Source organism: Stegodyphus dumicola, chromosome 2 (genome assembly GCF_044657685.1).
Source record: "Stegodyphus dumicola isolate Sdum_Otavi_A_Nest chromosome 2, ASM4465768v1".
Taxonomy (NCBI): Eukaryota; Metazoa; Arthropoda; class Arachnida; order Araneae; family Eresidae; genus Stegodyphus; species Stegodyphus dumicola.
The window spans coordinates 130,229,263-130,243,367 of record NC_140769.1 but is presented as its reverse complement, the minus strand read 5'-3'; the positions used below and the strand labels follow the sequence as shown (position 1 = coordinate 130,243,367).

The following is a 14,105-nucleotide window of genomic DNA, read 5'->3' as shown; positions in this document are numbered from 1 at the left end:
GATACTTCAGGTTAATACGTATGAAGTCCAGTTTTAAATTTAATGTAATATAACAATATTTTCTCAATATTAATAAAAGGATTAACGTGGCACTAACATATCGTGTCTGTTATACTAACCTTAAACAAAAACGTTCCAACAGCAGCTATTTATTTAAAATGCTGACATTAACAAGCAATTTTTGACATACAGTGACGTCACATGCAATCGCGTGCTTTCTTCAACGTCAGAATACGACTTTATTTAATAATAATATATTTACTGTGTGGCAATCTTATTTTAATTTCATATTTTGTAAAACTTACAAATTTTTGACTAACAAACTCTACGATATGAAAGCGAGCAGTAACAACACTTTTCAAAATAAAGTATTTTTATCTCGAACGCGCGAGACTGTTGCCACTCGGAAAAATGAGTGCGAAAATGAGTGTTTTCAGAGTTTTTAATTAATATCTCGGCTAATTAAAGTCGTGCGAAAATGGGAACAGCCGAAATGTCTTCCCACGAATTTTTTAAATCAGAAATAATATATTTAATGTTTGGCAATGCTATTTTTTATCCCATATTTTGTAAAACTTAGAAATGTTTTATTAATAAACTGTGATTTGAAAGCGAGCAGTGGCAACATTTTTAGAAATAAAGCAGATTTTTATCTCCAGCGTGCGAAACTGTTGCCACTCGGAAAAATGAGGGCGAAAATTAGCGTTTTCAGATTTTTTAATTAATATCTCCGCTAATGAATGTTGTAAGAAGTTGAGAATAGTCGAAATGATTTCTCACGAATTTTTGGAATCTGGGAGGGGAATTACCTCTCTCGAAAGTCAACTCCCCGCCGTACCGGAGGAGATAATACCACAAGCAAACAGACACACGTGCACAGAATTTAATAGTACATATTAAAACTAATATTTTATTATTGTTAAATGATTTTAGCTGTTGTAATTGCAAAATCAATTTGATTAGTGAAAACTAGTTAGCCAAAGTACTTTTCATACGTCAGATTTTGGTGTTAGATTAAATGATATTCTTTTTCTTTCTGTGTTCATTAGCAACAAAGATGGTTACTAGTGTCATTGAAAATTCCACACAACAGTTAAAGGTACATTTAACTAATATTTTTCTGCAGTTAAAAGGAAAGTACACTCATATAAAATTTCTTACCAAATGTCGAAAAGATATGATCAAGTGAATTTCTTGCCACGAAATACACACTCAAATGAAACTTAAAGATACACTTAATTGAAATTGAAAGATTCATTAATGTTGAATTTCTCTCCGTGAAAGATGAACGTTTTTAACTAAGAAAATGTTCATTAGTGTTAATTCAATCATTCATTTTGCTTTAAAAATAAATAAATAAATGTGGATTTTTTATTTATATTTTCAAATACCTCTTTAACAGTTTTATTTGTTACTTGCACGCTTTCAACTGTTTATAACCAATGTTTTAAAAATAATTTTTATAAGTACTAGTTACCTTTTATCTTCTACTAACCTATTTCTTTTTGTCTTTTTAGTTTTATTATTGAACATCATTTTCTTTACACTTACGTCACATACAAATTAACAGCAAAGTTGCACAAAATTTAAAAGCTGCATAGCATTATATGTTTAGAATTCGTGATGCAGCGTTTAGAGTTGGCATACCTTTATCTGTTTTTCTCAATTTATCATATAAATGAGCAGTTTTCTAAAGATAAAAATGCTTTTCAATGTTTCCTTATATGCCACTGCTTGCTTTGAAATCGTTGAGTTTGTTAATCAAAAATTCGTTAAAGTTTTACAAAATTTTAAACAGATAATAAAACAAATTCGAACTTCAAAATTCGTGCTTTCCAGGTCCCATGTTCGGGTGCAGCACTACGTTATTCAAAATCTGATGGCTCTAAATACCGTTGTTTTTTTACAATGCGAAAAACATGCATACATTCATGCAGATTCTTTATTGTTTGATTTCTTTAAGTGATAATATTTGGTGGCAGCAATTTGAAAAGTGATTCAACTACTATATTTAGTGCTTCGACACAAATTGTCGTTTCGAAACTAATAGCCCTTCTGAGCTAAAAAAAATTGCCGTAGAAGTAGTTGCCTGTTTATTTGTAAATTGTAGTTATACTATATATAGTTTTTTATAATTTTAAATTTCTTTGAAAAAATTATAAATAATATTCATTGTTTAGAAAAGAACTAAATGAGAGTTGCTTTTGTCGGAAAGATTAAAAGATTAACTTTGTAAGATCTATATTTTGTTATGTAAAATCCTAGGTTTATTTCATGTCAATTTTAAAATGATCCCAAGTATATGTTCTGTTTCCCTTTTCTAATATTTAAAATTCTAAAAATGTCTTAAAAAGTAGATCGTCTGTCTCAAAACATCCCAGAGGATTAGACAATACAATTAAAATTTTGAGGATTTTGGGTTTTTCCGCAGATTCGGGTGGTATTGGCATAACTGATGAATACATTCGCTTGGCAGAGGAAATGGTAGATATAAAAAGACTAAACAAGCGCTTTAGCAGAAACTCATTTACTTTAGCAAAGAATTTTTACAATTCTCTCGAAGCAGAACTTACGTAAAATAATTTTCCATAATTAAAATTAATAATGTAACAACGTTACACATCGTCGTTATTAATTTTCTATATATATTAAGCTAACATTCTTTGGAGGAAGAACATGTCAGAAAACTTTAAAGGCATTTAATAGATTTCAATTTTTTGCTGTTTTTGAAAAGATGTAAAGATAAAAAATAATAATATAAACATGAGTCTTAGATATGCATATCTTTATTATCAGCTTGAGACGTGTATAACGTATATATAAATCTTACTTTTAAGCCCAAAGGGCGTTAGCCCAGAATGGCTATTAGTTTTGTTTTGGCATTTTGTGGTACTTCACTTTTCAAATGTTGCCACCAAATATTATCGCCCTCTATTTTATTTGAAGAAATTAAATAATGAAGAATCTGCATAAATGTATATATGTTTTTCGCATTGTGATAAATCAACGGTTCCTGGAGCCATCAACTTTTGATTACCGTACGTCTCCACCCGAATATGGGCAGCTGGAAGCCAAATTTGGAATCTGGAATTTGTTTTATTATCCATTTTATACTTTGAAAAGCATTTATAAGTTTTTGATTGAGAAACTCAACGATTTCAAAGCGAGCAATAGCAACACTGTACGAAAAAGAAAAAGAAACATTTTTATCGCCAGCGCGATACACACATTCATGAAGATTCTTCATGTTTAGTTTTTTTAAATATAATGCAGGGCTCTAATATTTGGTGGCAACAATTTGAAAAGTGAATCGCCGTTTGTAGTGAGCAAGTGCAAAATGCCAAAACGAAATTAATAGCCATTCTGGGCAAATTGTACCTTTGGGTTTAAAAGATGAAATTCATTCAGAAGTTTAGTAAGTATTCCAAATTCTGTCTTCCAGACGCCCATATTCGAGTGCAAGACTACGTCATTCAAAATTTGATATTTCTGGGTACCGTTGTTTTTTCACAGTGCGACAAATATGCGCACATTCATGTGTGTATATTTAAGATGAAATAAATATTTTTGTTATTGTAGCGTTTGAACTTGCTTACATTCGAAAATGCGGAAAGCAGTTTTAATTTGTAATTAAAATTAAGTGCTATTTTCTCATTAATTTATCTGAGCCTATACAGAAAACGTATTCCGAATGTAAATATTACTTCATCAACCTTCCGTCTCCATAAGTCAAACTGAGATTTCATGCTTTGTAGCACTGATAAAAGTGTAAACTTATATATGTCAAAAACAAGTAAATGCGTTATATGTCGATCCGCTGTTCAATCCACTTCGCCCCCTCTATAAGTCAAGCTTCGATTTCACGCTTTTTAATAGCAATGACAGAACAAAATTCTTTGTCAAGAGCAAATAAATATATTACATGCATTTTAAGGAAACTAATAGCATTCACTTTTTAATATATCGGTTCTAATCCACAGTAATATTTAGTGTTTTTTTTCAGGGATAACTGTATGAACTTACTATTTGTAAAAAAAGGGGGGATGTATAATTTAAGGAATGTAGAAGCGCAAAATGCATCGTTCAAATACACGTTTATTATCTCCTCTCCCCCCCCCAATACAAAATATTTAGTCTTTATTATTCATTATCATTCAGAGGAGTGCGAAACTGTGTTGTTGACGACCCTTAATCCATCCTGTAGCAGCTGTTTTTATTGAGACATCAGTCTCTAAAACATCTCATCCACATAACAATAGTAGGGATTCGCAGCTCTGGCCAACAAGTCAACCAAAAAAAAAAGGAGTCGGGGAAGATGATTTTTTGACTTCCATTTCTTTTATAACTAGTAGCTTCCTCCCCCAACGACTAAAACGAAGAAATCCTCAGCAAAAATATTTTTGTTGAACGTCTCCAGCATTTTCGTAGGATGTTGAAGTGGCCAGAGAATCCTTTGCGTTCCCTGGCACACACGGTCAACTACGATTGCGCCCCTAGCGGAATTCTACAAAGTGAATTGAAATCCTGACAACATGAGCTCAGTTCCGAGTCAAAAACCAACAAAAGCGCAAACACCAGATCCTGGAGGGAGGCAGAACGTTTAACCAACCCCCCCCTTAGAACTCAAAAAAGAAAAGAGAGGGGGGAACCGGTATTTATTTATTTGTTACATTTGCCGTCAGGGAAGAACATCAGTCCCAAATGGCTAGAGTAAGCTCTTCCGAAATTTGCCTGACATATTGACAAGCGAACTTTTGTTCACGTCTTGCGGTTTGCGGGAAGGGTGTTTAGCAGAGGACCTCCCTTGTACTTAGTAGGAACTGTGAAGGATGGGTAATAATAACAGTGTGAGGCAAATCGGCCGTGAGCAAATTGTGGCGCGCGCAGATTATGATGGCCTCCAGAGTTACTTAGAGGGAACCTTCCGAATTCGAAGGAAGGTTTTTGTCCAAATCCCAAATCCTTGAATTATTTTTATGCTTGACAAGAAGGATGTGAGTGAAGTAAACAGAGGGTTTTTTCCTGCTTTCTCTCGACACTTCTATAACGTAATTGCTACTGCGGTAAGTGGTTGATTTGGGGCATTAAGTATTGTTTGGGATAAAAGCGCAATTATCTTCTCATTTTGTTTTAGTTTTGAAATAGAGTCGTTGAACTTGGGCAGGATAAGCTAGAGAAAGATTTCTCGCTTGAAGTTGCACGGTTCAACTAAACGGAAGTCTGGGGCAAGTTGTAAGAGGTTTGACACATTGCCTCGTACGAGTTTCCTCACTGATGTCATCCACCTATTCAGGAGATGAGTTTCTTCTATGTATTTTACATTTAACACTTTTCCATCTCTTTCTCTTTTTTTAATATAAAATAAGGATATGTGAACTTTTAGCTTTGTGCTGTCTATACGTACAAACCAAAAATACATTCAGCAACTTTATTCCTCCTTCGTTTTTAATATCTTCCAGGAATTACTCAAGACACATAAATTATTATACAATTATCATTTGCTACTTAAAAGGAAATAATTATTCGTAAATCACTTAACTATATAAAAATTTTTGTTTGGTCCATATTTAAGTAATTAGATGTTTGATTTTATTTGACTTCTGACTATCAAAAGTCAAATTATCTTAACATAAATAATTAAATTGACTAATAAACTAAATGGCGCAACAGCCCTAGTGGGCCAAGGCCTGCAGTGCCCCGAAATCTGCTTTCTTGACCTTGGGCCCGGAGTGCATCAGCATATGCCTTGGGCAAGTGGTTAACCTGTCGCAGAACACCGGTGTTTAGTCCCCAAGCGAACTTGGTACTCATTTTATCGACCCATAGAAGGGATGAAAGGCTGAGTCAACCTTGCCCAGCCCGGGGATCGAGCCCCGGACCTGTGGTGCAGCTGCGCGACGCGCTAACCAATTTGAATAATAATAATATAAAATATATTTATTTACATGGATATGGAAACTGTAGTGAAGTTATAAAGTATTTCTCCCGCCTTTTTAGAATGCCTTCGTGGTGTGTTGGTCCGCACGCTGGGCGCATATGCCAGAGGTCCACGGTTCGATTCCCCGCGAATGCGTTGGTCATTTTTCATTTCTTCTGCTTCAAGGGTGGTGGATGATGATTTTCCACACTCAGGATTTGGCGATTGAGTCCTCTAAAAAACCCAGTCGCTCTTTAAAAGGGGGAGTATATAAGGTATTTCTCCCGCCTTCTTAGCATGTCTTCCTGGTGTGGTGGTCTGCACCCTAGGCGCGTATTCCAGAGGTCCGTGGTTCGATTCCCGGGGAGAGCGTTGCTCATTTTTCATCAGTCCTGCTATAAAAATATCCTGATGTCTCTACAAAGTTTTCTTATGAACTTTCTATGTGGTTAGCTCCCAAGGTAACCCTATTCTAACGCAGAGGAAATAACAAAAAACATCCTTTTAATATTTGCCCAAATGTTGATGATATAAAAGTCAAACATATGATTGATAAAATAGCTTTGTTTAGAAATACCATCATGCGTCATTTAGATGCCATGAGCCTGGATGTTGGCACACAAATTGACGCTAGACTTTGATTTTTGACTGTCAAAAGTCTAATTATCTTTACATAAAAAATTAAATTGACTAATAATAATCTAAAATTTGTTCATTTACATGGTTAATTTTAAAGAAAATTGTCTGCATCATATGTGATACGTGTACATTGTACTGTTATTCAAAAACATATATTATAAGCATCTAAAAGGTCTAATGGCCATTAATATCAATACATCTTAAAACAGTGGCGTAACTAAGATGGGGCAAGGGAGGACATCTGTCCCCGGGCGCAGCATCCAAGGGGCGCAAAATCCTTATGTTTACCCGGGCGCTTAAAACCTTAGCTTACGCCTCTGTCTTAAAAAGCATCATTAGCAAAATGTTTCTCCGAAGAGAAATTAGGTTGAAATTGCAAATATATCCCCTTGCGTGCACGGAGAAATTTTCTTAATCAGTTTTCTCAACAACAATGATCATATTTATTGCTTGATTCATAGATGACATAACTTTTGCCATTCAGAATCAGACATGCAATTTTTCTTTCAACTCTGTCACTTTTTAAAATTTAATTTTCAAATTTTTCTTTTTTCGTTTTATTTGTTATACTTTTCTGGTTAATATATTGATAAAACGTTTCAAAGTTGAAAAAAAAAAAAAAAAAATTAAGATTCATTGACAGGTATCAAGTACGGAATAGTTTCCGTGCTCTGACATAATTATTGAATCAATTCATTTTCACAAACAACTTTGCATAAATATAGTACTTGTTCATATCCTTCATACTTAGTATTACTTTTATCGAGTTATATATTGTTGTTTTATACTGTTACAAAATGGTTATTCTGCATTTAGTAACCATAAAATTCATTTTTAACCCAAAGGGGAAATTTGAAATTTGTTCAGAAGGGCTATTAATTTCGTTTTGCCATTTTGCGTCGTCCACTATAAAACGGCGTTTCACTTTTCAAATTGTTGCCGCCAAATATTAGATCCTTGCATTATATTTAAAGAAATTAAATAATGAAAAATCTGCATGAATGCAAGAATGTTTCTCTGACAGTGAAAAACAACGGTACCTAGAGACATTTAATTTTGAATAACGTAGTCGTCCGCTCGAATATGGGCATTTGGAAGCCCAAATCTGGAATTTGTTTAAAAATCTATTTCATTTCTATAACCATAAAAATGTAATTCACAGATTCTTTATTGACAAATTATTAATGTGTTGATGTGTTGCAGTCGTTATTTTGTGTGCAAATAGTCTTTGGTAGAAATACTGTTTATCTTTGAATCCATTGTCAGATGCATAGAAAGTTTACGTGAACTTTATTGGTTTTCAATAATAGTGTTTTGTATGCAAATATAGCCAAAGTCATATTTGTAGATAGAATGTTAATGTGTTGCATACTAAACATAAGAGGCACAATTATAAAATATTATAATTCTGTTTCTTTTTCTCATTTAGATGCATGGATATGGAGATCCCGGTCCTGATCACCACGTGATGCCACCTGGTGTCCATGGTCCACCACACCAATTACCTCCTTACCTCACGGACGATCACTCCCTTCACCAGCCGCCGAGTAATTTGTCCTCGCATATCCCCGGGACGCCCTCGGAACTTTCGAGTCCTACTAGCGAATGATGTCCGCCGACCCCCGGTCGAGATCCCCGACCGAGGAGGGGTCGGCCACCTCGGAACAGAACGTCCGACTCTCGCGGTTCATCGTCGCTCGGATGAAAGCTCCGCATCTCGAAGTTTGATCGCACACTTCATAGGATGATGGCACGGATTCTCTAAGACCATCAGTTTACGCATTTGGAAGTGAGACCGGAAATGACGAACTTCAAAGCTATGACATCATAGCCTGAAAGGAGTGAAGTGATTACCGGTGGATCTTAGGTTTTAAAAGCGTTGTGGAAAACGCTTCAATATCTGCCGCGGAGAAACGATAGAAAAGAGATAATGTTATATATTGTCAATCATTTTATTTATAGCTTAAAGTATAAAATATGTTGCTTATTTGTTTTAAACAATACTTCTACGATAAGCAAGCTGTTTTAACATACCATTATTTTAAACGAAGAGCTTACATTTCCCCCCCCCTTGAATATAACATTAGTAACGAAATTTAAAATGCATACCTTTAAAATATTTTAGTCACCCATTCGGTTTTCGTATGTTTAAACAAGATTAATATGCATGTATACGTATGGCGATTATTATTAAAGATTTAAATCTCAGCTGTGGGTTTAACGAGGACTTTTCAATATGTGACTAAGACATGGTGACGTAAAATATTTTAGTAGTGCTTTCGTATAGTAAGAGTGTCTAAGAGCATGCCAGTTGGTCTATTAGCCTACCAATCAGTTGAAGATTCCATATGGTTGATCAGTCCACCAACTGGAATCCGCAAAGATACCTTAAAGAAGATACCTGATTAGTTGAGCTATCTAAAACAATTGACCAGGCTCGGATAAATTCTACTTAAGATTGACCTTTATCAATTTATGTAATCATTTGCATAGTGAGACTAATGAATTAAAGGCGGAATAATTTAGATCAGCGGCTCTCAACCTTTTGACTAACGCGTACCATCTAAACAAAAATTGAAAACCTTTAGTACCACCACTATAAAGTACTACTGCCACCACCACTCTTGAATAAAGCTCAGATTGCATAAATTTGCGTGTTAGAGAATTCAAAACGCAATCAGGATGTTGGGGTTTTAATTTTTGAATTTCATAGTTAAAAATACTTTGCTTCTTGCGTACCACCTATTTTTCTCTTGCGTACCACCAGTGGTACGTGTACCACTGGTGGTACGCAAACAGAACAGAACCCCTCGTTTAGATCATTTATTAAATATTATTTTCACACTGTCTGAAATGATTTTAATTTAAATTTAAATACAACCCAGGCCTTCAAAAATGTGTGAAGGAATTTCATCATCATGGTTTCTTTTTTCTTTTTTCTTTTTTTTTTTTTTTTTTCTTTTTTTTTTTTTTCCTATTGCTCATTTTTGAGGGGGAAGGAGACATGTACGAAGCTTTATTTTAAAATTTTATTCTTACTAGTTTTACATAAATAATAACAGAACTTTATTGGTAAGTATACTTACCAATAAAGTTCTGTTACTTTTTCCGAAAAAATTCTATTTTGCATTTTTTATTACTTCTTTTTTAAAGTTTAGGAACTAAATATTTTATTTAATCTTAAAAGTCGCTTTTATTTAAAATGTCCTTTGCTAAATATTAAATTTTATTACTTTTAAATTTCGTTTTGAAGATTCTTCGGAAATCACTATCACTCAACTCCCTTGTGCACATTTAATGTCAGCAAGTGAGCTCATCGTCATCATCAAACTGACCGCCCGAAGTTTGTCACAGTCACAGTTACATTACTTCTCGTGGTGCATCATATGAACAATCGTTACATAGATATAATATGAGTTCCGTGAGTGACTCACGATCATCAGTGATACGATAATGAATGCTGGAAATAACGTATATGAAAATGCAGTCAAATGTTTCCTCATGTTTGAGAGTAATTTCTGAAAATTTACATCCGTACGTTTACTTATAGTTAGAAGCAATTTATGAATAACTTCAGTGCATTGAAATTTTCTGAAAATTAAACCCTTGCAACATAAAATTTTAAAAAGATGAAACTCAAATATTTTGGATCAACTTTTAACATCACTGCAAATATAGTTTCGCTAATTAAATTGATAATTCGATACTGACTCATTTATATTTTAGAGTTCTGGACTTTTCTTAATATCAGACGTTAAAGAGTTCTTTTCTCCTTTCAAATAATAAAGCATGCTAAATTTTTATGTCAATTTATTCCTAATTACTGCTCAGAGACACCTTTTTAGCCCTTCATACATAATTTAATTCATAACCCAATTTATTTTCAGTAAAGTAATATAATTATATTCATATGAGGTGATATAAACTTTAAAAATTCATATAATAAACTGTTCAGAGGAACTTGAATTTTCATTTTACTGCATATTCATACATGAGGATCCATTGCTGAGTTTGAAAGAAATATGCTGATACTGATCTTCATGCAAAGTTGAATGAAATGCAAAAAACTATGAGCTGAAAGCTACACAAGGCCTGCTTTCAGCCTCGAAGTTTAAATGTGTACGTGAGTGCTTAATATACCTTCGTGTTTAAGAAGTCGTTTGCTTTTGCAAATAGAGACCTTCCGCATTTCCATCAGAGACGAAGGTACTATGAAACAAAGTAATCTCCGTCATCACCATTGCACATACGCTGTGACTGTAACCTAAAGACAATTTTTTCAAATATTCTAAGTCATAAGAAATCTTTATATAAATGTTTCAGATTTTTGTTTCTCAACAGATTTCTATTTGCTTCACCTCTCCTGCGTACTGACGTTTGGGATTGTGACTTCTAGAAGAATATATGAAGTATTATGAGTAAAAAAACAAAGTAATCTGGAACTTTTTTTGTAGATTGCAGATTCATGTGTGCATAAATATATCTGCGAAACTCATGATGCAGTTTGAATAAATTATATGAATAAAATATGTGTACATATGGAAGATCTGTTTGCTCATTTTTGTATTGTGTCGGATGTTTCGTACAAACAACACTATTATTTTTTAAAGTTTTTAAAGTAATTTAGTTAATAAACAATAAATATTTTATTAACTATAAAACTACATCACAATTATACTGCAAAATATTGGTACTGGGGGGTGTATAATTTTTTCGTTTACTCAGATTGTTCAATAAGAATTCAATAGTAAATGAAAATACAATCGCACACATATAGGCTTAAGATAAACATGTTTTAAGTTTTCCTTGGTTTTGAAATTCAGGAATCACATGCTTAAAGATTAAGGAACAAACGTATTACTAAAAAGAAGTTCTATTAATAATATTTATTAATATAAAATGTTATAAAATTAGCATTATTTAAGAATAAATTTGATCATAGTGTTATTGTAGTCATTTTTTTATATGTTGAACTATACCGTTAAGTTCATGGATCATACTAATGAAAAAAATTTAGAAACAAGAAATTCAGTTTTTTGACAACATGTTACTACATTATGACACGCGCTACAAAATTCTGAAATTGCATTCTTAATGATATATCATTGATCAAAATGCAAAAGAAAGGGTATGGTTTCCTAAGAATAGCTTATATTTACATGAGTTTCAAAACAGAACATATTTTTTTTTTTTTTTTCATTTCTAATGGCTAGGCAAAAAGTTACAAAAAACTAAAATCTTATAAACAGAGGTTACAAACAATAGAACTAAGAACAAAAGGACCAAAGTCTTTTCCTAAAAGAGCTTTCTTGCCTCCCAGTGTCTCGACTCTTCTGTTAGACCACGAAGAACCCCACATCGGAGCAGGTGGTCCCTGTCCATTTCTTCTCCAGGAAAAAAAAAAAAAAAAAAAAAAAAAATAAATAAATGGGCTTGTAGAACTGTAGACATAAATAAAATTCTTCAAATTTTACCAAGAAATTTAGACAGTATGGATGCAATGCAGGTGAAACAAAAGAGACCTAGGTGCAAGAGATCTAAAGATGTTATTTATTGATATGGAGAAGTTCCTGCTATTAATGCTAATTAATAAACAATATTAACTGCTTGTTAAACTGAATTGGGTGGTAGATTAATTATTAAGATAAACATTTTGACAAAACTATATACTAAACTCTTTTTACAGTAATTCTATTTTTCACAAAGATCAATAAGGAATTGCAAGTAAAATACCACTCCCTGTTTACCATATATAGTCAAAATCTAATATGTTGTTCTCAATCACATATCAGTTTTAGATACCAAGTTTGAGAAGTTTTCGTTTGTATCATAATTTTTTTTTAAAACGACAATCTATTTCGAGCTTCAAGTAAAGTGTCACTTCCGGTTTATCAGTTTTAGCCAAAATCTAATATGTTGTTCCTATTTGTTAAATTGTAAAAAAGGAAAAAAAAAAATATAAAATATCTTACAAAACTTTACAATTCAACCAGTTATTACAATTTAATTTTGTAAAAAATTGAATTAAAAAACTAAAACCGTGTTTAAAACAGATTTTCATTAAAAATTGTTATGGGCTGAAAGTAAAATTCAACCTTCGGTTTTCCATTAAAACTGTTATGGGCTTAGTATCAATTCCATTGGTCCATTAAAAACTGTTATGAGCTTCAAACAAAGTGCCACATCTGGCTGTCCATTAAAAATGATTACGGACATCAATTAAAGTAGTTACACCCAAAAACATCGCGGACGAAAACATCACAGAGAAAACAACGCAAGGCGAAAACGTCGTGGTACAAAACAACGTGGGAGAAAAGAAAGCAAAGAGAAAACATCGTGGTACAAAATATAGTGGTCGAAAATGACGCGATTCAAAAACTTCGCAATTTAAAAACATCGTCGTCGAAAATAAAGTACCTGCAAATCATCGCATGACGATAACATCGCACACATGAGTTTTTTAGGTTTTAAAAGGTGTGAATGCATTTTCGTATAATGATTTTAGAGCGGAAGAAGGAAAAAGGGTGAAAACATTTACGACACCTTAAGAATAAACGGAAACAACACAAGATATAATATCCACTAAGACAATAACAGATTAACAAACGTGAATAAAAATAATTTGATAATTAACTAAGCGATTTTTATAGAGGTATCCTCGTGCAGTTATTTATCTTCCTTTTTCTAAACATTTTTAGACTGTATTTTTCATGAAAATTTATTGGTAAAACTTTATAAAGAAAGATTAATTTATTAATTAAACTATGTAAATTTAAAATTATATTATTAACTGCTATAGAGTTGCATTAATTGTCTACTCCTTTTCGATTTTTAAATGCTTAAGTTTATTCCTTAGGTTTTCAGCAAAAATTCTTAGTTCATTCAAAAGTACGATACATAGCAACTAAATTATCCTTCCTTTTTGTGCTCCCAGATCATTATTCGATAATGCACTTACAACTTTTAAAACCTTAAAAATGCATATCTGTGATGTTATCGTCTAGCAATGATTTGTAGGTACTTTATTTTTTACCGCGATATTTTCAACAACGATGTTTTCAAACTGCAAAGTTTGAACTGCTATACTGCGAAGTTTGAGCCGCTCTATTTTCGATCACTATATTTTGTACCACGATATTTTAAAACTGCGATGTTTTCTCTTTGCTTTCTTTTCTCCCACGATTTATTTATTAATTAATTTATTAATTGCAAGATTAATTTATTAATTAAACTATGTAAATTTAAAATTATATTATTAACTGCTATAGAGTTGCATTAATTGTCTACTCCTTTTCGATTTTTAAATGCTTAAGTTTATTCCTTAGGTTTTCAGCAAAAATTCTTAGTTCATTCAAAAGTACGATACATAGCAACTAAATTATCCTTCCTTTTTGTGCTCCCAGATCATTATTCGATAATGCACTTACAACTTTTAAAACCTTAAAAATGCATATCTGTGATGTTATCGTCTAGCAATGATTTGTAGGTACTTTATTTTTTACCGCGATATTTTCAACAACGATGTTTTCAAACTGCAAAGTTTGAACTG

The 14,105-nt window shown here is 32.7% G+C and overlaps 1 protein-coding gene across 4 annotated transcripts in view; it reads left to right on the top strand.

The window, feature by feature from the left end:
- tup (LIM1_Isl and LIM2_Isl domain-containing protein tup) overlaps window positions 1-11,100 on the top strand; it is a 291,256-nt gene extending 280,156 nt beyond the window's left edge. For all 4 annotated transcript variants that reach the window (XM_085811104.1, XM_085811106.1, XM_085811105.1 and 1 more), the window contains one exon: window positions 7,986-11,100. In XM_085811104.1, the coding sequence (XP_085667230.1) occupies window positions 7,986-8,165 (180 nt within the window). In that variant the 3' untranslated portion in view covers window positions 8,166-11,100. The remainder of the gene's footprint in view (window positions 1-7,985) is intronic.
- The last annotated feature ends 3,005 nt before the right edge of the window (window positions 11,101-14,105 follow it).